The sequence below is a fragment of the Lithobates pipiens genome, unplaced genomic scaffold, assembly GCF_037356315.1.
Source record: "Lithobates pipiens isolate NorthernLeopardFrog02 unplaced genomic scaffold, aLitPip1_a1.2 Scaffold_19, whole genome shotgun sequence".
Lineage (NCBI taxonomy): Eukaryota > Metazoa > Chordata > Amphibia > Anura > Ranidae > Lithobates > Lithobates pipiens.
The window spans coordinates 240977151-241002277 of NW_027507764.1; the positions used below are offsets into that span (position 1 = coordinate 240977151).

The following is a 25127-nucleotide window of genomic DNA, read 5'->3' on the forward strand; positions in this document are numbered from 1 at the left end:
TTGCAGAAGTCTTGAATGAAACTGCGCATAAGAAGGCCTCGAAAGAAGCCAACATCTTTCCCAACAATTTCATGCAAAGTCGAATAGGATTCTTCTTTCTTTTGATCAACTGAATCAGTTCCCTTATGGAACTGATCCTTTCCTGGGGAAAAAACACCCTCTTCTGAGCTGTATCTATGATTAGCCCCAAGTACTGCCATCTCCTTGATGGTTTTGAGGATTTTTCTAGGTTAAGAATCCAACCTAGGTATTCCAGGTAGCTGACTGTGGTGACCAAACTTTGATTTTAAGCAGGCTACCGATTTATCTATCAAGAGTAGATCAGTAGGTTAGTATTGTTATACCTTGAGCCCCTAACCTGGTTAAAGGAGGAGCCAGGACCTTTGTAAACACTGAAGGTGCCATAGCTAGAGTGAAGGCAGAGCTACAAACTGGAAATTAAGATTTTCTACCTTGAACTGTAGACATTTCTGGTGAGCAGGGAAAATCGGCACGTGGAGAAAAGCATCCTTGATGTCGATTGATGCCAAAAGTTCCTCCCCTAGGATGGAGACTACTGATCGGATTGACTCCATGCCAAAAGAACGGTATATAAAAACCGGTTTAGATCTTTGAGATCTAAAATTGGTCTGACATCCCTGTGAAAAGGTTTCAATAAAAAACCCTAATCCTTGCTCTTCCAAGGGGACCACCAATATCTTTGAGACAAGGGATGATCCACAGCTAGAAAGAGAGACTTCTTTTTCATTGGATCTCTGGAAACGTTTGATCTGAGAAAACGGGGAGACAGGAACCCTCCGAACTCTAGTTTGTAACCTAGAGAAATTGAGGAAGCCACCCATCTGTCTTGACATTGTTTCTGCCAGACCCTTGAAATCTGTAGAAGCCTTCCCCCCACTCGAGCGAGCGGGAGTGCCCCTTCATAAAGAGGCTTTCAAATTTTGTTTCATCGGTTTCCTTCCCCAGGTCCTCTTTTGGCCTTGGGACTAACCCTGAGGTTTACCTCTTGAACCTGATGGTGGAGGCCGTCATGACTGCCTGGAGGCTGATGTCTCTGGCACCAGAGAAGCACATTTTAGAAGAAAAAATTATTTTCTTTTCCCATTAGAAATTCTTTGGATATACCTATCCAGATTGTCTCCAAATAACCGTTCACCATGAAATGTGAAACTGGCCAAGAGCTTTTGCATGGTGCTTTGGCTAACCAATTTTTCAACCATAGGATTCTATGCACATGTACCAGCCCTAGCATGAGCCGTGAGGCCCTGAGAATAGAATCTTTCATAGCTTCTACAATGCTTCTGATATCCTGGACAAATCTTGGGCCTGCCGATCAGGAATAATACGGAGTACCTCCATAAACTGGTCCTTCAAGGACTGAGATAATCTGATCGCTGCCAGCGCAGGCTGAACCTCCAAGCGAAATATAGCTTTTAAAAAGGAATTCCAACTTCTTATCTGTTGAAACCTTTAGCATCTGAGCATTGTCTACTGGACAAGTCAAGTACACACGCTATAGCAGCGTCAACTGCTGGAAATCCCCATTTCTTATAGAACTTTTCCTCCATAGGATAAAGTATTGAAAACCTTTTAGGAGGAAAAACTGTTATCTGGGTGCTCCCACTCATAATACATAATCTTTTTTAGCCATTAATGGATAGGAAAAGCATGAACAGATTGAGGAGGCTTTAGTGAACCCAAACCAGAAGTGGGCTCATCGATCAAATTTGGAGTGGACTAATTCAGTTTGAGACTGTACCGACCACCTTTCCTGCGAACCTGATCCCTTCATATTAGGTTCTGCACACATCAGCCTCTTCCTGGTCCCTTGAGAGAAATTTGTTCTCTTTCCCCCCTTGTTCCTCAGCATGAGGGTCCTGAGCAATGGACGGGGGACCTGTTATGCTTAGTCCCACTCTGTGATGGGACCAATTTTTTTGCTCCAAACTTATAATGGTTGGAGAAAAAACATCCTTAGTCATATATAAAGGAGCTATAATGCTAAAAGCAGCTGCAACCCTTGACCCTCCTAATGGCTCATTCTGACCAGCAATGTTACTCTCAGGGGAGGATGCCCTCTTTTTTGAGATGGGTTTCTAGAGCCCTTTTTTGAGGTGATTTTAACCTCCCTTCCAACCATAGCCCAATGCACAAAGCAGAGGTACTACCAGAAGGAATGCATGCCTTGCATATACCTCGCTCTTGTGTCTCTCCGCAGTTTGAAACAGCAAAAATGGTGCCTTTAAAACACACATTCCTCATGCTGCGCTAAGCCCCACCCCTGTCTCTACAGCCCTTCCTCTCGCCTTTCAAAAGAAAGCTTTTCCCGCGTGAGCGCGGACTCCAATCCTATGGGATGAACAGAGAGAAATGGTGGAGGGGGGCCTGGAAGCCACTGAGCGGTGTGCCATTCGCGCTTTTTTTTTTTAGCACTCTTTCCCTGAAGGAAAAACAGCACAGGGGGGCATCTGGTGGGGAGGCAAAATCCCCCCCAGACTTACCGAAGGTCTGCTGCCAGCCAGAGGAAGAGAAAACTGCTATTTCCTGGACACATTGTGGGCTCTTTGAGAAGCAGGAGACTTAAGTGCTCTATACCGCCCCCCGTGGTGACACATAGGCATGACAACAGTTACTAATTAAAGGAGACATTCATATGAAAATTTAGAAACATTTTCAGAAAAACTCCACTTAGCTTTCCCGCCGCAGGGTTTTCTTTGGTAAAACAGACCCAATCTTCATCCTTCATGGTGGGTTCCATTAAACCTTCAGGAGCTGGGGATCCTCGAGAAACCCCACAATCCTGGACCTTTAATAGCACCTCCACCAGTAAAACTTTATGGCCTTAATAGTAACAGAAAAGTACTGGATCCCAGGGTCCAGCTGTCTAAAAAGAGAAGCGTTACAGGCAAGACCTCGTTTCTTTGGATACGAGGCCCGGATACCATTCAATTCAGCCATAAAAGACACCTTGAATGGATCTGGCTACATAGCTAGCACCAGCAAGGATTGCTCCAGTGGAGCTCAACACAGCATATCTTTACTCATGACCAACACCTTAGACACTGGCGAAAAAACTGAGGTACTCCCACCAGTGGGAGGGTTTATATAGGGAGTGCACTTTTTAATTTAGGGCGTGGCAGTGTCCATCACCTGAAGGTGGCCTATATTCTACATAGTAACTACTATGCCTCTGTGTCCCGTGGTGTATGATAAGAAAATAATTTTAGTGTATTTTTATCAGGGCTGTCTGATAGGGTCTACAGGGCCCTGTGATCTCTAACAGTAGCCCTGCTAGCAGTACCCAGAACACATGAAATGCTATGCATGGCCCTCAGCAAACTAGCTATGTTTTGGAACACAATGAGGGACTGTTGTGATTAAAGTTCAATGAATCCTATAAACATTGGTTGGAATAGCCAATAATGTGTTTCAGTTATTCTTTGATGTGTATTCAATTATACCAGTGCCTAATTAACAGTGCTCACAGGCCTTAGGTGGCTTCTAGCTATATTGCTGCAGATCTTTTTATTTTATTATTTATTTTCTTATGCAATGCTGATCACCAATATTATTGGATTATCATAGCAGTTTATGTAAATCACCTGTGGTTCACCTTTCATGGCTATGTTAAGACATTTAAACTCAACTCCAGCTCAAACCTTTTAGATTACTAGCCTTACTTTCCTTTAACTGGTCACGTTAAAAAAAAAAAAGAATATGATTGGTGTGCATAAACTGTTTCTATTCTTCTGGCTGACTGATCCACAAAACCAATTTAGTTAAATTATTAAACACATAAAAGTACGCAATTACCACATTAATACTTTAATTATTGTTAGGTTTTATTATACTATACCTGGTTAGTGGCATGAAACAGTTCTTTTACCATTAACACAATATCAGCAAGTTCCTCCTGTAATGAAATATGAAAACATAAATGCAGCTGATAGATCATTTTAAAACTTAACAATCATTTTAATATTTTTTATTAATTTTTTATTAATTTATTAATATTTATTAATAAAGCAGACAATTTCTAGTACAGGAATTTTTTTAAACAAATGGAATGGTATTTTGGATGTTTTAAAAGTTTGGTTTTATGTCAGTTTATTCTAGTCAGTGTGCTGGCTCTTCTTTAACAAGAAACTCTCAGATGCAAAGAGAAGTGGGGAGAACTGGGCATTTCCATTTTCTGCTGGTATCACTTACCTGGGAAGAATGTGGCAATAGTGATTGGAATAGGCTTTATAACCTGTCCAGTCGATGGGGCTTAGTAAAACTGGACTGTAGAGGGGGTTTAAACCAATCCTATCTTCTTTATCCTATACAAAGTCCTTTCCTACTTTAAAGAAGAGAAGTGATATTGTGGAGGAAGTGTGGAGGTAGGGTGTCACACTTATCGGGTCTTAAATGCTTAATATTTATCTATAAGGAAATAGCACATTCAAGGTAATGATCCTAACTGAGCAGGGGTCCCAACAATTCAGAGATTTGTTGACAATTTGTGAAAACTCATTAACAAAATGTACTAAGCATGTGTAGACAGCCAAGAATGAATTTTCTAGCGGTTAGTTACAGTGATTGATGGCAAGCTTTATATACCCCTCCCTCCAGAGACCAGTTTAGCCATGGCACCACATGGGATCATGTGCAATCAGAGTGCACAAGTCATTCTTTCCCAGGGATAAAGCTGTCTTCCTGAGATCTCCTCGTTTACAAGTAAGGATGAGCTCCGGCGTGTTCGCATGGCCCACGTGCAGAGCCCACCAGGATCTGGTGACAACCAGAGATTCCCTCATTTTGGAGGTATTTCCTCTCACTTCCTGTTTTGGCTATGGGACAAGAAGTGAAAGAAAATCTCCCCAATGGGACACTATCCAAAATGTTCTGCCTTTAGCTCTACTCCCCTGGGGGGGCACGGGTTATCTGACTGTCTCTGACATAAAACAGATTTCCACATCCACAGAAAACTTCCATATACACAGTCCTATACTCACAGTTGATCCAGAGGAAAGTAAAAAAAAAAATCCATTGAAGCACGGTCCAATTTGTTTCAAGGGGGAAAAAATGCATTCCTGATCCCCAGGAGGCAATCAGATATTCTCCGGATTAACAGTCTCTGGTGCTATTACCTATGGGTGTTGTGTATCCAATTATAATTTGTGCATTTAGGAATGCATCCTGCTCCTTTAATCTACTTAGCTAGCCAGAACTAGTTTTTTACAAATTTTCACAGCTCTTACTCTGAAGAAGACTTTCCGTATGTGGAGGTTAAAGTGTTACTAAACCCAGGACCCTGCATTAACTATATCTGGTCTCCCACAGTACACATAACATGGAAATGCAATAGTTTTAGTAAATATAAACTGCTAAATACCCTTTTTCATCAGCAGTGAGAGCAGGCTTGTGACTTCAATTGCCGCGTACACACGATCAAACAATCCGGTGGAAAAGTCCGGCAAACTCAAGTCCGCCAAACAATCCCCCCGTGTGTAGCCTTCGGCATACTTTTTTGACCCGAAAGTAGGGCGGACTTAGAATGCCGCGTTGCACATCAATCTGCGTGCCGTACTCGTATTTCGGCGGACAATCCGGCCGTGTGTATGCCAGTCCGCCGTACTTTTGAAATGAGCGGACTTTTCCCGCCCGGAGAAAAGTCAGCTCATTTCGGGCGGGTCTCCAGGTAGGCGGGGCCCGCGAGGGAGACGTCGCTGGCCCCGCCGCCTGGTATGGACTTAAAGGGGACCCCAACGCCGAAAAAAATCGTCGTGGGGGTCCCCCAAAGTCCACAACAGACCCTTGTCCGAGCACGCTACCCGGCCGGCCAGGAAAGGGGGAGCGAGCAAGCGTACCAGGCCGCGTGCCCTCAACATGGGGGGGTGCCTTGGGGAAGGGGGGCCGCGCGGCCCCCCCACCCCAAAGCACCTTGTCCCCATGTTGATGAGGACAAGGGCTTCTTCCCGACAACCCTGGGCGTTGGTTGTCGGGGTCTGCGGGTGGGGGGCTTATCGGAATCCGGGAGCCCCCTTTAATAAGGGGGCCCCCGGATACCGGCCCCCCACCCTATGTGAATGAGTATGGGGTACAATGTACCCCTACCCATTCACCTGTAAAATAAAGTCCAAAAAAAACACAACACACGAGATAAAATACTTTATTGCACAGCTCCGGGGGTCTTCCGTCTTCGGGGGTCTTCTCGCCGGACTCCTCCGCTATCTTCTTGTAGCTCTTTTGCTAGCGGAGGAGTCCGGCTTTCTTCCTCGCCGCCAGCCTCTTCTCCCGACTTCGGGGGTCTTGTCCCCCTCTTCGGTTCTTCTGCCGGTCCACCGCGCCTTCTTATAGCTCTTTTGCAGGCGATGGCCTGGTCTTCTGTCGCCGCCGCCTTCCGTTCTTCTTCTTCTTCTTCTTCTTCTCCTTCTCCCTGGAGATGCTCTCTCCGGCCACAATGCCAGGGACGCGCTGCACGGCCACTTATATAGGGACAAGGGGCGGTGTCACATGGCTTTATGTCACATGGGTTGGTGTCACATGGTGACCCCGCCCCCTTACGATGTCACAGTCCCCATGTGACATCAACCCATGTGACCAACCCATGTGACATAAAGCCATGTGACACCGCCCCTTGTCTCTATATAAGTGGCAGCGCAGGGCGTCCCTGGCATTGCGGCCGGAGAAATCGTCGACTCAACATCTCCTGGAGAAGAAGAAGAAGAACGGAAGGCGGCAGCGGGGACAGAAGACCGGGCCACCGCCTGTAAAAGAGCTATAAGAAGGCGCGGTGGCCCGGCAGAAGAACCGAAGAGGGGGACAAGACCCCCGAAGTCGGGAGAAGAGGCCGGCGGCGAGGAAGAAAGCCGGACTCCTCCGCTAGCAAAAGAGCTACAAGAAGATAGCGGAGGAGTCCGGCGAGAAGACCCCCGAAGACGGAAGGCCCCCGGAGCTGTGCAATAAAGTATTTTATCTCGTGTGTTGTGTTTTTTTTTGTACTTTTATTTTACAGGTGAATGGGTAGGGGTACATTGTACCCCATACTCATTCACATAGGGTGGGGGGCCGGTATCCGGGGGCCCCCTTATTAAAGGGGGCTCCAGGATTCCGATAAGCCCCCCGCCCGCAGACCCCGACAACCAACGGCCAGGGTTGTCGGGAAGAGGCCCTTGTCCTCATCAACATGGGGACAAGGTGCTTTGGGGTGGGGGGGCCGCGCGCCCCCCCCTTCCCCAAGGCACCCCCCATGTTGAGGGCACGCGGCCTGGTATGGCTCAGGAGGGAGGGCGCTCGCTCGCCCCCCTTTCCTGGCCGGCCGGGTAGCGTGCTCGGACAAGGGTCTGTTGTGGACTTGGGGGGGACCCCCACGCCAATTTTTTTCGGCGTTGGGGGTTCCCCTTTAAGTCCATACCAGGCGGCGGGGCCAGCGACGTCTCCTTTGCGGGCCCCGCCTACCTGGAGACGCGCTCGAAATGAGCGGACTTTCCTCCGCGTGTGTGGGCGAGTCCGTTCATTTCGAAAGTACGGCGGACTTAGTACGGCGGGCTTAGTACGCCGTATTAGTCCACTGAAAAAGTGCCGTGTGTGGGCAAGTAGCCCGTTCGAAAATTCCGACGGACAGTCTGGCGGACGTCCGCCAGACTAAGTACGTCGGACAGACGGCTACGTGTGTACGCGGCTTATCAGTGTCTAATTAAAGCTTGTAAGAGGAGTTTTCATTCTCCTCTGACTATTCCTATGAGGCTGCAGGACCTCTGTCTGAACAATACTGATGGCCCTGTGCCACATGCACTCTCCCAAGAAAAAAACCTCTCATAGCAATACACACCAACCTGAGCATGTGCAGCTTGTCCCCTAGGTTCTGTTCTGTCAGGGGATGGTTTGGGGACTGTGGAAGAAGGGGTGTATCAGAAGACAGGATCAAACTGCCTTTTTACACAATGCATAGGCTTAACCCCTTAGATTCCACTGTCAGTATAACAAGAATGCTTTACTGTATATACCGACTGATTTTTCTGTTGTTGGTTTAGTAACACTTTAACCACTTAGTGACCGCCCCACGCATATATACTGCGGCAGAGTGGCCGCTCTGTACTGGATCACGCACCTAGTATGTGATCTGACACGTCTGGGTCTGGAGTGGGCACGCGTGCCGCTAGCAACCTGCTCCCATTGTGATTGTACACAGCAAGAGCCAATTGGCAGGTCCAGCGAACCTGATGTCCGCCGGGACCCGCAGATTGTTCTAAAGAGCAACAGAACGGCTGTCTGCCTTTGTAAACAAGGCAGATCGCCGTTCTTTGAGAAAGGAAGACAGAGATCCTGAGTTTCTGCTAAGCAGGAACACGGATCTCTGTCTTCCCACAGTAAATGCACCCCTCACACAGTTAGAAAACCCTCCCAGGGAACACAGTTAACACTTTGATCATCCCTGATGTTAACTCCTTCCCTGCCAGTGTTATTAGTACAGTGACGGTGCATTTTTTTTTAGCACTGATCACTGTATTGGTGTCACTGGTCCCCAAAGAGTGTCACTTAGTGTCAGATTTGTCTGCCGCAATGTTGCAGTCCCGCAAAAGATTGCTGATCGCCGCCATTACTAATAAAAAAAAATCCATAAATCTATTTCATCGTTTGTAGACGCTGTAACTTTTGCGCAAACCAATCAATATAAGCTTATTGGAATTTTTTTCACCAAAAACAAATATCTAGCAGAAAACATATTGGCCCACATTTTTGAAGGCATTCGATTTTTTACATTTTTAAAATGAATATGTAAAAAGTAATGCAATAAGTAAAAAATATTGTTCCCCTACTTGTTAGGGACAGTGATCTGGCTCCTCCTCTAGTCAGTTACATCCCACCACAGTTAGAAACACACACTGAGGGAACACATTTAACCCCTTGATTGCCCCCCAGTATTAACCTCTTCCCTGCTAGTGACATTTACACAGTAATCAGTGCATTTTTTTTAGCACTGATCGTTGTATAAATGTCAGTGGTCCCAAAAATGTGTCAAAAGTGTCCGTTCTGTCCACCGCAATGTCGCGGTCCTGCTAAAAATTGCATATCACTGGCATTACTAGTAAAAAAATTTTTTTTAAAATTTGATAAATATAGCTCCTATTTTGCACAAACCAATCAATATATGTGTATTGCAATTTTTTTTACCAAAAAATATGTAGAAGAATATATATCGGCCTAAACTGAGGAAGAAATTAGTTTTTTGACTGTATCTTTTTTGGGGTGATATTATAGCAAAAAGTAAAAAATATTGTTTTTTTTTGCTCTTTTTTTGTTTATAGAGCAAAAAAAAAAAAAAAAAAATGGCAGAGGTGATCAAATACCACCAAAAGAAAGCTTTATTTGTTGGAAAAAAAGGACGTCAATTTTGTTTGGGTACAGCGCCGTACGACCACGCAATTGTCAGTTAAAGCGACGCAGTGCCGCATTGTAAAAAATGACCTGGTCATTAAGGGGCAAATCCTTCCGGGGCTGAAGTGGTTGAATAAGAATGCTATTTCTAATAAATAATTATATGAATGTTTTTGTAGAGTGGTGCTTTTCTCTGGCTTTCTATATATTCCATCATCATTCATATTATCAAGTTGACAGGATTTTATTTCCATATATTAAGAAATAACTATGTAAAACCTTCTTTCATCCATTAATTGCTGTCTTAATACTGTAATCAATTTCTGGTAATTATTGGTTTACTTGGAATGTCCTTAAACTCAGATCATTCTATACAGAACTTCAGTATGTTCAGTATTATCAGACAGCTTTGAGGAGAAGGTAGTTTACAGAAGGAAGGAGCACAGGGAAGGCCTCAGAAATGTGTGAATATTCATTCACAGTCCGATGAGCAGAACTGCAATAATGAATAGTACTGGCTATACTGTGTAGTAGGTGTGTTTGAAGAGAAATATGTTGGTAAGAAAACAGTTTGCATGTATTTAGCTGTCTGGTACTTATTATTTAGCTGTTATACTACTTAAAGTATAACTAAAGGCATTTTTCTTTAGTTTTGGATAGAGTGGAGAGGAATCAGAGCCCCCGTTTTTTGTTTTGCTGTCTGTGCCCCCATTATGAAAATTCACCCTATTTGTAATGTTTACCATCATCACTGAAAGTGAAAGTTAAAAAATCTCAAATTTTGAAGTGATAGAGGGAAAATCTTCCAATGAAAACATTAATTCTGGCAACCCTGATGACACCCTGGAATTCCTTCACTTTGGTGGGACTTTTTCTCTCTTCCTATTTTGGCTATGAGTCAGAAAGTGAAGGGAACGCTCTACAATGGGACGCAGATGGCAAAAAAGTTCCTTTATTCAAAATTTAAAAAAAAAGTTTTGCCTACTGAGGAATGCTCTGATCATGAAGTGGTTAACACTTGGCCTTGGAGGTTTTACTACCCTCGTGATCAGAGCGTTTTTGTTATTCAGCACTGTTCTACTTTAACCGCTTCCTGACCGCCTCACGCCGATATAGGTCGGCAGAAGGGCACGTACAAGCAAAATCACATACCTGTACATTGCTCTTTAAGAGGCAGCGGGGGCGCGCTCGTGCGCCCACGGGATGCTCCGTGAGTCCGGTCCGGATATCCGCGAACGCCTCACGGAGAGGAAGAACGGGGAGATGCCGTTGTAAACAGCATCTCCCCATTCTGCCTAGCAACAAGTGACACTGATCTTTATAAATTTATGCCAAAATGTATGTATTTGGTAAAAAAAAATCCCAATAGGTGTATATTAAATTGTTTTGTGCAAAAAATTAAAAAATATAGCATCTACAAATTATGGTATGCATATACTGGAATTTACGCAGCTATAGATGCTATACTGTAATGGTGGTGATCAGCAACTTATATGTGCATAACAATGTGTAATGTGTGTAATGTGTGTAATGTTCTTCCTCTCCATGAAAGGAAACAGCCAGTTCCCTGATCAGTTCACTGAGCCCTGTGTGTTTGTAAACACGGGGCTCTATGCTGTGATTTGACACAGTGGATCAGCAGGCCTCAGCCATGAATCATTGGCTGGGACTTGCTGACAAAATCGCTCTGTGTCTAACTACAGCATGGTCAGTGTGCCTGCAAAACAGGAAGTCTCTGCGGACATACAGGTATGTGATCCAGTGGAGATATGCCATTTTCCAGCAGTATAACTACTGTGGGTGGCAGCAAGCAGTTAAGCAAATTACATTTACATGTACAGTACTGTGCAAAAGTCTTGAGCACATGCTGTGAAATGAGCACATGCTGTAAATTAAGAATGCTTTCAGAAATAGAAGTATTAATAGTTTATTTTTATCAATTTTTTTTATCCATTAACAAAGTACAAGTAAATTACCAGAAGAGAATAAATAATTGGTATGACTACCCTTTGGCTTAAAACCAGCATAAATGATTCTAGGTACACACAGTGGTTGGGCACACCATTTTTGAAGGAACCCGGCAGGCAGTGGCAGAATTATAGGGGTTGCCGAGATCGCCATCGCATCCGGGCCCCTTGCTGCAGGGGGCCTTTGAGGGCACCCTGTACTCTTTGATAGGGGGGAGGCTGAGAGGAGCTCCCCGATCTTCAGCCAAACTGTAATTGGCACTGTGCATGGAGCGCCTCACATTAGCCTTTAGTGAAAGCACAGTGTGTGCTCTTTGTCTCCCCCTACAGTGCAGTACCCAGCAGGAAGAGCTAAGGTAAAGGACTGCCTTTTTTTTATAAGATTATCTACTGTATGTGTGTGTGTGTGTGGGTGTGCATGCATGTGTGTGTGTGGGGGTGTGCATGCATGCGTGTGTGTGCCAGAGTGCATGTATGTGTGTGTGCATGCATGTGTTTGTGTGGGTGTGCATGCATGTGTGCGTGGGTGTGCATGCATGTGTGTGTGGATGCATGCGTGTGTGTGGGTGTGCATGCATGTATGTGTGCATGCATGTATGTGTGTGTGTTCAAATATGTATGTATGCATGTGTGTGTGTATGAATGTGAGTGTGCATGTATGCATATGTATGTATGTGAATGTGCATGTGTTTATCAGTAGCGGTGTGTCCAAAAGGGCACTCAGGTGCTGCCCTCTCTCTCCAGCAACCCCCTCTATGACCAATGAATAGATTCATGCATAGCATAGCATGAATCTATCCATGGCCACCCCCACATTTAGGTGTCCGGTCCCTTTTGGGGCGCATGAATTACAGCGGCACGGGAGGGGGGGGTGTTTTGAAGCACCTTATTAGAGCCATAGGCTCTAATAGGCTTCAAAATAGGTGAACTGCGAGCGCCATGCTTGACGCTCACAGTCCACCCAGGTGTGTTAGAAAAGTGAATATTCACTTTCCTAACACTGAACCATCTCTCCACTAATCAGGTGTGCGGGTCTATTACCTGTCACCTGATTGGCTGAAATGATAGGCGCAGCTATTGGAAGCCTATCAGGAGGAGAGGACGGGAGATGAGGATGGCAGGAGACACATGGAGGACCCCGCTCGTGGCCGTCACTCGCTGCCACCACCAAGACAGGGTAAGTGCCGGGCAGACGGCAAGTGGGCGGTGGGGATTTACAGTGGCAGCATTTGATGGCACACTACCAGCATTTAATGGGCACACCGGCAGCATTTAATGGGCACAGTGGCGGCATTTGATGGGCACAGTGGTGGCATTTGATGGCACAGTGGCAGAGCTTGATGGGCACAGTGGCAGCATTTGATGGGCACACTGGCAGCATTTGATGGGCACAGCGGCAGAGTTTGGGCACAGTGGCAGCATTTGATGAGCACAGTGGTGACATTTGATGGCACAGTGGGGGCGTTTGATGGGCACAGTGGCTGTAATTGATGTTTTTTATCAGAATTTTTCATTTTCCCCTAAAAATTTTGAGCACCAGCTGCCACTGGTTTATATGTGCGTGCATATGTGTGTGTGTGTGTGTGTGTGTGTATGTGTGTGTGTGTTTATGTGTGTGTGTGTGCGTGTGTGTGTGTTTATGTGTGTGTGTGTGTGTTTATGTGTGTGTGTGTGTGTTTATGTGTGTGTGTGTGTTTATGTGTGTGTGTGTGTTTATGTGTGTGTGTGTTTATGTGTGTGTGTGTTTATGTGTGTTTATGTGTGTTTATGTGTGTCTGTGTGTTTATGTGTGTGTGTGTGTGTGTGTGTGTGTGTTTATGTGTGTGTGTGTGTGTGTTTATGTGTGTGTGTTTATGTGTGTGTGTGTGTGTGTGTGTGTGTGTGTGTGTTTATGTGTGTGTGTATTTACACGTATGTATGCACATTTTATGTAAAATGCTGTTCCTTCAAAAAGCGATCCATGCTCAGATCGCTTTTCAGAGGCATTTGACAGCCGGTAGAGAGGCAATATGCTGTCCTGCTACAAAATAAATTTGGGGCCAATCACATGCCTCCCCGATGATATGGAATGATGGATATGTATGCAGCGTGTCACGTGACAGCGTCTTACGCCACGCGTCGACGATTGCCGTACAGCCGCGCCCTGACATGTTTAGTCACAAGGACTTAATAGTGGGATTGCGCAACAGCAATCATCAACGCATGGCATAAGAAGTTGCACTGGGAAGTGGAAGCCCAGGTCTAGGAGTGGGAGAGAGTGTCATCAGCCACCGTACATCTTTGGTCCACCGCGACCGCATTATATCACTCAACTACTGCATGGAATTCCTTGCTGTGATTATCTTTTGCGTGCTGTGAATTTTACTCATATGAGTACAATGGTGGTGGATTACTAAACTTTTTTAATAAATTGTTTGTACGGTATCACACTATTGGAGCGCTTTTGTTATTTACATGTGGAGAAATCACTGTATGAGGACGGATTCCTGACACACATGGCTGGAGTTCGGAGACCTCTTTTTTTTAACCCCTACATGTGTGGGTTGAGACGAGTTCAGCCAAACAGGAGAGTGTGAGGCTAACGCAGCTGGTGAGTGCGTGTCTTTGAGGGGAGCGAATCACTGACACAGAGGTGTGGTGGATGATTAGAAGAATTGCTCACTGAATACTTGGAAACACATCACTTATTGGATTGTTTTTTTACAGTGTTCATGGACTTTTTTATACATATTATATTTATCCAGTAGAGACTTTTCAGTTTGCACTTGTCACAGGGTGATATTGGTTTGGAATCACTTATTTGGATTGGTCTAGGTTGCTATTCATATACAATCTGTTTTTCACTGGTCACAGGGTGATTTAACATTTATAACACAATTATTATCATTTCATTCACTGTTTCTCTTCATTTAGAAATATCGTTTCATTTCATCAATAATAATTTTTGTACTTATGGTATTTAGTTTTAGCGCCACAATTTATTCCACTATTTTTATCCATTTGAATAGAGGATTAAATAATGTTCACATATTTGTTTAATCTAAGTGACAGCTGTAGGAATCACATTGCACTTATCCAGGAGCGCAGTGGTGGTAGTACAAGTGAGGGCGGGTTGTACTTGTGGACCATCAGTTTGCAATAAATATACAGGTTTGTATTTGAAATTAATCTTAAAATGGTTGCAAAGGCAGAAGGTTTTTATCTTAATGCATTCTATGCATTCAGTGTGCAGCAGCCACCCTCAGCCCCCCATTACATACCTGAGCTCCCTTTCTATCTAGTGATGTGCACAAATGCTTCGGCAGTCTCTTCCTCCGTATTGGCTGAGACACCGCAGCAGCGCCATTTGCTCCTGATGCTGTCAATCAAAGTCATCTAGCCAATCAGGAGAGAGAGGACCGAACAGCGGCTCCGTGTCTGAATGGATACACGGAACTGCGGCTCTGCTCAGGTGCCACCATAGCAAGAGGTGGATCGAGGCTGCTCTGTGCTAAACCACTGCACAGAGCGGGTAACTATAACATGTTTGCTATTTTTAAAGAAAAAAAAAATGAGACTTTAGTATCACTCCTTTAGTAAATCAGCCTTTAAGAGGTTGTAAAGGCACCACGTAAAAAACCTTCTGTGTGCAGCACAGAGCCCCCTCTCGATCCAGCAATGTCCACAAGAGCCTTGCCTCTCTGGGGACTCGTACTCCTAATTGGGTTTTGGCAGCTGTGGGAGCCAATTGGCTCACACCCAGTGAGCCAATCAGGAGTTGGAGGGGCGGAGTCGAGCCTTTACTATCGCTTTAATGTGTATACTACAGTTCTACTGTTGCAAAAAAAAATAAAAAATTAACATACTTACTGCATATTAAAATTATATAATTATATTGTGCAAACATTTGCAAACATTTTTTGGTCTTTTGTTAAAAAAAAAATTAGATGGACAACATTAATTCTTATTTGGACAACTTTCTTACAAATTGTGTTTTAAAATGGCATCAACATACTGTATTTTATATTTATTCACAAATCTGTCTCTCCTCTACTTTTATTATGCAGGTACATTGATTGCTCAATGCATATGTTCATCCCCCCCTACCCACTTTCTCATTGCAGAACTGTAATCAATAAAGAGTGCAAGTGCCTGATGCTTGCTTTTGCAGTACACTGGTAGATAAGCGAGGACCTATTAAATATCTGTTCCCCAAAGCAGATAGGGCAGCCTCAACTAGCAACCTGGATGTACAAAGATTCAGTGCAAGAATTAAGCGTTGCACACCTTCTTCTTTTCCTCCCCCTTCTTCTCACAGTGCCATTTTTACTAAGGGCAGATGATTCAATCTCCCTTTACTTCCTGGAACTCTGTCTAGAACTCTGGGTCTGCCTACTGGAACATGTGACAGAACATTCCAAGGATGCAGCTGTAAGGCTAGAGTTACATCACCAATGCCTCAAGAAATCAGGAAGCAGAAAAAACTAAATTGTAAAACAAAGCAAAAAATGTTTTGCTTAAGTAATGAGTTTAGAATGATTTAATATCAGCATGCTGTGCTGTATTGTGCTGTGATTTTTTAGTGAAAGGGAGGAAAAGTCTGCTTTAGGTATTCTTTTTGTAGATCTGTCTACAGTAGTTTTGTTTTGCACCCTATTTTTAATTGTTTCCCTGTTGTTTAATTTTATATCCCGACATCTCTTGTCCACAGTCATTGCCAGTGAAACAAGCTTGGAGGCCAGTTGCCATTCAGCCAAATCTCTCCTTTTGCTGAATATCAGGTGATCCTTAGACTACATGTCCCAGAAGACTTCCTCCCCTCCACCGTTGACACCTGAAGGCCTCACTGTCCACTTATCACCAGGTACACATTTTTGACAATGAAAAAGTCCTAGGTTTACAAAGTGTAGGGGAAAATTGAATTCTTCTAATGCCCCGTACACACGAGAGGGATTAAGTCTGACAGACCTCCAAAGGAGTTCCGCCGGAGTTCCGCCGGAGTTCCGACGGAGTTCTGGCGGACTTTTCGACCGAACGGACTTGACCACACACCATCACACCAAACTCCGACGGAGTCGAACGTGATGACGTACGACTGGATTCGACGTAGGAAGTTCCTAGACAGTAGCCAATAGCTGCCCTAGCGTCGGTTTTAGTCCGTCGGAGTAGCACACACACGAGCGGATTTTTCAAAGGGGACCGGGTCCGGCGGAGTTCCGTCGGGAAAATTTAAAGCATGCTTCATTTCTAAAGTCCGTCAGACTTTAGCTTCGCTAAAGTCCGTTGCAGCCCACACACGATCGGATAGTCCGCCGGACTCAGTCCGTCGGAGTTTGGATGTCGAAAAGTCCGCTCGTGTGTACGGGGCATTAGAATTAGAAGAAGCTGGGGCAAAACGCATATAATAAAAGAAACAGCCCATACCAACCAGTTGACTCATAAGTACTGGGGTCAACAATTCACCTGGTCAAAACTTGCCCCAAAAAGTAACAAAATACCCCTGTTGCTTTCCAGTCAGAATAAACTTGTAAAAATAAAACTTTATAGTCACCACCAAAAATAATGCAAACATTTGGAAATCAAAACTGACCAAAATGAATTTTAAAAAAAATCATGCGACTACCCATGTACTTGTAAGTCCTGGACCTTTTTGTTTTTTTTAGAGCATTCTCTATTTCTACAAATAAACTTTAAGATACTAGGGTGTTGTTACCTGATTATTAAATGGTAAGGCTTGAACAATGGAAATCAGTTTATTTCTGATTTGTACATGTTGTTCAAAAGTTGTTTCGTTGTCCTCCATATATAATCGATTGAGGATTGTGGTTAATAAGACAACGTAGTTTCGAATCTCAATGTGATTTCCCATTAACACAAGCATGGAAAGATTTCTTAAGCCTTCTTGAAATCTAGGTGAAAGACAGAAGAAAATGTCCAAATATCTTACAGAGAATGAAGGCTAGGTTGGTAAAGCAATCGTAAATGTAACTGTACTTTTTAAAACAAACATATCATGCTTCTGATTTGTGCCCTGATTATGTAGACAATGTACTGACAAGTCTTGCCGGTTAACGGCTCTCCTTTCCTCACACAGACACAGTGTGGGAGGAAAGAACTGCCAATAACTGATAAGTCTGTTTACATGTGATTAGCTGATCACATGGTAAAGGACCGCTGTAATTGGGCATTTACCATGATCTGTGATCAGCTGTGTTCAAAAGCCACAGCAGTCACAGAGCACGCTGGATGCATGAACCAGGGGGCACATGGAAGGGAGAATTATTGGACATGGACACCCTCCCAGAACTGGAAGCCCGGTCTTGATTGAAGGGGGGTCAGGGGAGCCCTTCATGGTTTCTGGTACTGGGGCCCTGAAGGTTCTAGTTATGCCCCTGCTTCACACAAAAGCTTACGTACCTTACCATGCAGAGAAGGCATTAAGGTAAAAAAAGGTGTCCGATAATAAAAGTTTTACAATCATTTTAAGTATTCCTCCACTGTGAAGATTTTCGCTTTATAATATATGATTCTTGTGGGTGTGAAATCCTTGCCTGTGGCACAATAATTAGGGCATATTATCTAAGTACAGAGACTGCAGGATATATGTGCTGTGTATGCAGTGAGTAGACGCAAGACTGTTTATAACCACACGCTACATCTAACCCAGTGGGGCTAAGGGAATGATTATGTTTATGGTGAACTACAACTTTTCTCTCTTTAGTGTACCCAAGGATGCCCGAATTGTTTTTTGCTTTTATGAGCAATGTCCCTCTGAAGCAGTCTTTCTCAACCTTTTTAACACAGAGGAACCCTTGAAATATCTTTCTGGTCTAACTGAACCTCTGCTAAAAATGACTATATCTACAACTCATGATACATTAGTGTGAGGGTCAGTGAAAAGAATGTTCCTCGCACTTGAGGTCATTGGGAAGAATTACCACCTTACAGATAGCTAAAAAGATCAATGGTATAAGTGGGAACTTATCTGAGAGGCAGAAATTGCTCCTTGCTCAAGGAACCCCTAGCAACCTCTAGAGCAGGGATCTGAAAATGGCGGCCCTCCAGCTGTTGCAAAACTACAAGTTCCATGAGGCAATGCGAGGCTGACCGTTAAAAGCAGGACTCCCAGAGGCAAAGGCATGATAGGACTTGTAGTTTCGCAACAGTTTGAGACCCCTGCTCTAGAGCAGGGTTTCTCAACTCCAGTCCTCAAGTCGTCCTAACAGGTCATGTTTTCAGGCTTCCCATTATTTTGCACAGGTGATTTGATCAGTTTCACTGCCTTAGTAATTACCACAGCTGTTTCATCTGAGGGAAATCCTGAAAACATGACCTGTTGGTGCACCTTGAGGACTGGAGTTGAGAAACACTGCTTTAGAGGAACCCCAGGGTTCCATGGAACCCTGGTTGAGAAACCCTGCACTGAAGCAAAGCAAAGTTGGATTGGTAAGTCTATGTCACATCTCCTTCAATTCATATTCCTCCCATTACAGTGCTTCTATTAATGTGTAGCGTTGCTGGCTCCACAGAGTGAGTGAATGGACAGGGTGGGGTGGATTATGAAAAATGTTCTCAATGAGCAATCTATGAGAGTCTTTTCAGGTTGGGTTAGCTATCCTGCTACAGAAAAACTCAATGAAAACTGAAATACTTTCATCATCTTTGTAATACTTTTTCCTATTACTTTTACTAGTTGTAATGAATACAAATAATACTGCTGCAATATGCTGTAATTTAATCTAACTGAAAATAGTTAAATTTATGCAAAACTTAAAAAAAAACTGACTTACAGTTCAATCTCTGGTAAAGCATTAGATGTATTCTTGGAGATAACTGGATGTACATTCACATTCAGTGGACATGGCTGAGTTTGGGATCCAAATGCATTTGTTATTTGAGTAAAAACCGTGACTGTAAAGAAGACAACATGTATTATTTAGTATCTATTATCTCATAGACATATTTTACCAAATAATCCTTTAGGGTGTGCTTAAATAAGTTCATTTGAAAACTACACATCAGCAGCACCCAGTCGCATACACACAGTTTTATACACAAGTGCTTTACATTACATATCCCAGAAATTAAAAATCTTGCACAAATCAAATGGTTATAGCACACATCCACTGACGTGGCTGATGTTATTGTCTGGGATGTGTTGCATATTCAATGCACTTTGCACTAAGAGCTTCCAAGTGTAAATGGTGTTGGTCAGCCAAACATTACAATGAGGAAGATGCACAAATTTATTAAGTGTGACCATGGAATGATTTTTTGTGCCAGATTGGGTGGTAGCAGCATTTTAAAGTCTACAACTATTATAAATCAAAGCATTGGTAGTATAATGGTCTGTGCAATGATTTATTGGCACTTATTAGGCCCCTTGAGCAACTTGTTGTACCTATCATGCTATGAATTCCTGTGTTTTGAATTCACTGTGGTAAGTAGCTACCTGGTATTAGATAGGTATATCTAATAAAATGGCTACTGAGTGTTTATTCCTGAGTAGAATGTATACTACAGTACAGTATGATCTACAAATGTAGGGCACAGTGTGTGCATCATTGTGGCATTTAGAACATACAGAACAGTGTAAATAGTGAAATTCTTTGGAAATAGAATTTATAACACAGGGTATGGAATACATATTGCATAGTGCTTTCAGGAGACCAATATAGCTTACAGAATGTACAGCACAATATACAGAGTGAGGTGTAAAATATACAGTTGATTGTAGAGTACAGTCATATGGTGAAAGAAGAAGTTTGGAGAGAGCTGGGTATGGAAAATGAATGTGGAAATAGTGGATGCCAAAGCAGAGGAATAGAGAAATCTAGGACAAGAGGAACAATAATGAGAATGGTGGTCCAGTGCAGTAAGAGTGGGTGATTGGTACTGTAATGGTCAGAGTGGGGAACTTGAACAGTCATTAAGTGAGAACAGGAGACCAAAGGAATTTTAAGAAAGAATGGGGACCTGGGGAAGAGTATGAAGAGTGCTTGTGCAATAGAAGTGGTCAGTGGAGCAGTTTTGATGAAGTATACATAGGAGAAAAACACATTTTGGAGGCACAAATGATTTTTAGAGTCCGTCATAATCCATTAAATCAATACAAATAAATTAAGACCTTTAAAATAGGATAATAACTCTTGGTTGAGTCTTGGTTAAATACTGACAATCCATAACTATTAGAGCCCAAGAGGAATTAGTAAGTTAGCCGGATCACAAGCAACCAAGTCCAAGAATAGATTAGAGCATACTGCAGTAGGTTGCAAAATATGAGATGGTAGTGCTAGAACAAAAGGGGGGACAGGGACTGGGGATTAAGAGCAGACAAACATGTAGAGAAATGACCCAAGAATCAGCCACAAAGTAGAAGAAGACTGGGAAGTGGGTATATAGAAGGATGGAAAAGAGGTAAACAAAATTCTTGGGAGGCCTTCTGCTTGAAGTAGTAATAGTAGCAGTAACTTCAAACTCTTTCATCTAGACTAGAGTCACTAGAGCAGAGTCTTATTTACAGAGAGCCATGTGGACTAAGCTCTTCAGAACACCAGCTGATGTCCCCTTTAAACAGACACACAGCTGACTCTCTAGCACCAGAGGGGTGGCAGCAGCCCAAAAGATTACAAGATCTCTTAGAACCATCTGTACTCACACAAAGCCCAAGGACAGCTGGTTGCCTCCTTCCAACATCTTACTCCTGTGATAACAGACCAAATGTTCAGCAGACAGCCCCCTTAGTGAGCTTTCTCTCTAGCTTCAGGCAACCATAAAGTTAATACCAATAGCCAGTTTACTAAGGTTTGGTAAAAACAAATATCATACTCTATCTCTTAACTGTCCTCGATTTGACAGGATAGTCCCAAGATTGCAATATAATCCCAAAATCGCACAGATCCGGCCTTTGTGCTGCACTTCTGCATTGTGATGACATCAATAAGGGAGCTAGAGAGGAGGTGGAATCCTTCTGGGTAGAGCTCCAAAGGGATGAAGCTAAGGGGAAAATAATACTGGGAATATGTTATAGGCCCCTTTACCTGAGGGAGATGGACCTCCAATCACAATTTGGATTAGCAGCAAGGATGGGAAGTGTTATCATAATGGGGGATTTTAATTTTCAAAGACATAGACTGGGCGGAGGAAACCACGCATTTGTTTAAGGCTCGCCAGTTCCTAAATGTCTTGCAGGACAATTTCAGGGTTGTGGAAGTATGGGCAATTTAGGAAACATCAAATCACAGGTCAATAGGTTTCAGTGTAAATCACACAAATGGGAAATACAAGGGGAACACAGACACTTAATTTCAAAAGAGCCAACTTCCCTAAACTACGAACCTTGCTAGAAGTTATAAATTGGGATAAAATCTTAGAAACAAAGAACACTGAGTAGAGATGGGTTTGCTTTAAGAGCATATTAAATAAGGGCATTAGCCAATGCATCCCATTGGGAAATAAATTTAAAAGAGTGAACAAAAGTCCTGGATGGCTTAACTCCAATGTAAAAATGCATATAAAAGCAAAGGAGAAGGTCTCTAAAAAAAAATACAAGGCCGTGGGATCATCATCAGCATTCAGACTTTACAAAGAATGCAGCAAGATATGTAAGGGTGCAATTAAGGCAGCTAAGATAGAACATGAAAGACACATAGCAAAGGAGAGCAAAAAAAATCCCCAGAAATTCTTTAAGTATGTAAACAGTAAAAAAGGGAGGACAAACCATATTGGCCCCATAAAGAATAAAGGACATCTGGTTACAAAGGATGGGGAGATTGCAAAGGTATTGAATTCATTCTTCACCTCGATCTTCACGAGGGAATCGGGGGGCTTCGGTAACCAAAACTGCAGTGTTTGTCCTCATGACACATCACAGGAAGCACCCTCATGGCTAACAGAGGGCAGAATTAGAAATAAACTTGGGAAACTTAACATTAATAAGTCACCGGGGACCAGATGGCTTGCACCCGAGGGTACCTGGGGAACTAGGTCAAGTAATTGCTAGACCATTGTTCCTAATTTTTACTGACAGTCTACTGACTGGAAAGATACCAGTTAATTGGAGAAAAACCAATGTAGCACCAACATTTAAAAAGGGCTAAAATACATCCCTGGGAATTACAGACCAGTTAGCCTAACATCAATAGTATGCAATCCCTTGGAGGGGATAAGGGACTATATAAAAGATCTTAGTTATGAAAACGCTATCATTAGCAGTAACCACCAGCATGGATTCATGTAGAATAGTTCTTGCCAAACCAATCTATTAACCTTCTAAGAGGAGTTGAGCTGCCATCTAGATAAAAGAAGGCCCGTACACATGGTGTATCTGCATTTTGCAAAAGCATTTGACACAGTTCCCCATAAACGTTTACTGTACAAAGTAAGGTCCGTTGGCATGGACCATAGGGTGAGTACATGGATTGAAAACTGGCTACAAGGGCGAGTTCAGTTGGTGGTGATAAATGGGGAATAGTCGGAATGGTCAGGGGTGGGAAGTGGGGTCCCCCAAAGTTCTGTGCTGGGACCAATCCTGTTTAATTTGTTCATAAACGACCTGGAGGTTGGGGTAAACAGTTCAATCTCTGTATTTGCACTGAGCTAAGCAGGGCAATATCTTCTCCGCAGGAAGTGGAAACCTTGCAAGGAGATTTGAACAAATGAATGGGGTGGGCAACTACATGGCAAATGAGGTTTATTGTAGAAAAATGTAAAATAATGCATTTGTGTGGCAAAAATATGAATGCAATCTACTCACTAGAGGGTGAACCTCTAGGGGAATATAGGATGGAAAAGGACCTTGGGGGTAGCAAAGCAAACAGAATATTGGCATGCATTAAAAAAGGGATTAACTCCAGGGATAAAGTGATAATTCTCCCACTCTACAAGACTTTGGTTCAGCCTCACCTAGAGTATGCTGTCCAGTTCTGGGCAGCAGTCCTCAGGAAGGATGTACTAGACATGGAGCGAGTACAAAGAAAGGCAACAAAACGAATAAAGGGTCTAGCGGATATTAGTTATGAAGAAAGGTTGTGAGCACTGAACTTATTTTTTCTGGAGAAGAGACGCTTGGGAGGGGATATGATTTAAATTTACAAAATACCATACTAGTGACCCCACAGTAGGGATAAAATGTTTTCACGGAAGGGAGTTTAATAAGACACGTGGCCACTCATTAAAATGAGAAGAAAAGAGGTTTAACCTTAAACTGCGTAGAGGGTTCTTTACTGTAAGAGCAGCAAGGATGTAGAATTCTCTTCCACAGGCGGTGGTTTCAGCGGAGGGCATTGATAGTTTAAAATAACTATTAGATAAGCACCTGAACGACCACAATATACAGGGATATACAATGTAATACTGAAATATAATCACATACATAGGTTGGACTTGATGGACTTGTGTCTTTTTTCAACCTCACCAACTATATCTCAAATGGGCGGCAGCTGCTAATCCGGTACAGTGACTCTGCACTGGGCCTGCGGTCATTTTGTGGAACAGAGATAGGATCGCTCTCTCTGTGACTGTGAACTCACTCGGGTAAACAAAGGACTAATCAAGACTAGCTCACTGCAGTCAATCAGTCCTTCTTGCAGGACTAGGTGGCACTGCAACTGCTCTGGCATCCTTGACATGTACTCCAGGAAACTGCAACTGGACAGGTCAGCGGGTTAATGCTCCATTTCAGGAATGTGAGGGGAGAGTGGCTGTTTTACAGCTGTATTAAGAATGTAAGGAGCCAAACTGTGCAGAGTTGAGCAGAGGCAGCACTTTGCCAGCATCAGCTTTAACCCTTGCCAGACTGAGCAATATTTAATGCAGTGTCTCCGCAACCAGATGTCTCAGATTTCCAGGGACAGTGTGCAAGAGAAAGAAGGACAATGAAGAGGGGATCAATGTGTACTGTACATGGAGGGGATAATATGCACAGGAGGGTGCAATGTGTAAAGGGAGGGGGTAATAATATGCACAGGAGAAGGCAACGTGTATAGAGGGGGGTGATGTGCACAGGGGGTGGCAGTGTGTATAGAGAGGGTAATGATATGTAGAGGAGGGGGCAGTGTGTACAGGAAGGGGAGTAATGTGTACAGGAAGGGGTAGTGTGTACAGGGAAGGGGTAATATGCACAGAAGGGGGCAATGTGTATAGGGAAGGAGATAATATGCACAGGAAGAGGCAGTGTGTACACAAAATGGGGTCATGTGCAAAGGAGGGGGCAGTCTGTATATTGCAGGGAAGTAATACTTACCTGCTCTGTGCAGTGGTTTTGCACAGAGCAGCCCAAAACCTCCTCTTCTTGAGTCACCAGCTGAAGCTCCTGGTCCCTAGCCCCTGCCAAGTACCCCCAGAGCAAACAGCTTGCTGTGGGGGCACCCAAGCAGGCTTGCTCCCGAGCCTCTGCTCTGCGTGTCCATTCACACACAGAGCCGCAGCTTGGGCCTGCCCCCTCTCTCTTCTTGTTGGCTCCCGCTGCTCTCAGCCAATGAGGAAGGAGAGTTCCCAGGGAGCCTAGGGTCTTGTGCACATCACTGGATCCTGATAGGGCTCAGGTAAGTATTGGGGGGGGGGAGGGTGCTGCACACAGAAGATTTTTTACCTTTATGAATAGAATGCATGAAGGTGAAAAAATCTCAAGCCTTTAGAATGACTTTAAGTTGCAAGAGAAAGAGGGTTTGGGACTTTAAATGAGGTAGATCTTTTTCTGGGCCTGTCCCAAGCTGGTACCCTTCTGGCACGGGGTGACCGACACGATCAGTCGTCTGACTGGTGTTTCTCTGGAGGGGAACCCTGCGGCCTGCCTGCTGCACTTGTCGGACCGTTCCA

General features: G+C 43.7%; 1 protein-coding gene across 1 annotated transcript in view; it reads right to left on the minus strand.

Moving 5' to 3' along the window:
• The window catches only part of PKD1L1 (polycystin 1 like 1, transient receptor potential channel interacting), a 358247-nt gene that overhangs the window by 205345 nt on the left and 127775 nt on the right, over nucleotides 1-25127 (minus strand). Inside the window, exons 15-17 of the mRNA XM_077491844.1 lie at nucleotides 19100-19220; nucleotides 17023-17218; nucleotides 3857-3913 (exon numbers count right to left, since the gene is read on the minus strand). Of these exons, the coding sequence (XP_077347970.1) occupies nucleotides 3857-3913; nucleotides 17023-17218; nucleotides 19100-19220 (374 nt within the window). The remainder of the gene's footprint in view (nucleotides 1-3856; nucleotides 3914-17022; nucleotides 17219-19099; nucleotides 19221-25127) is intronic.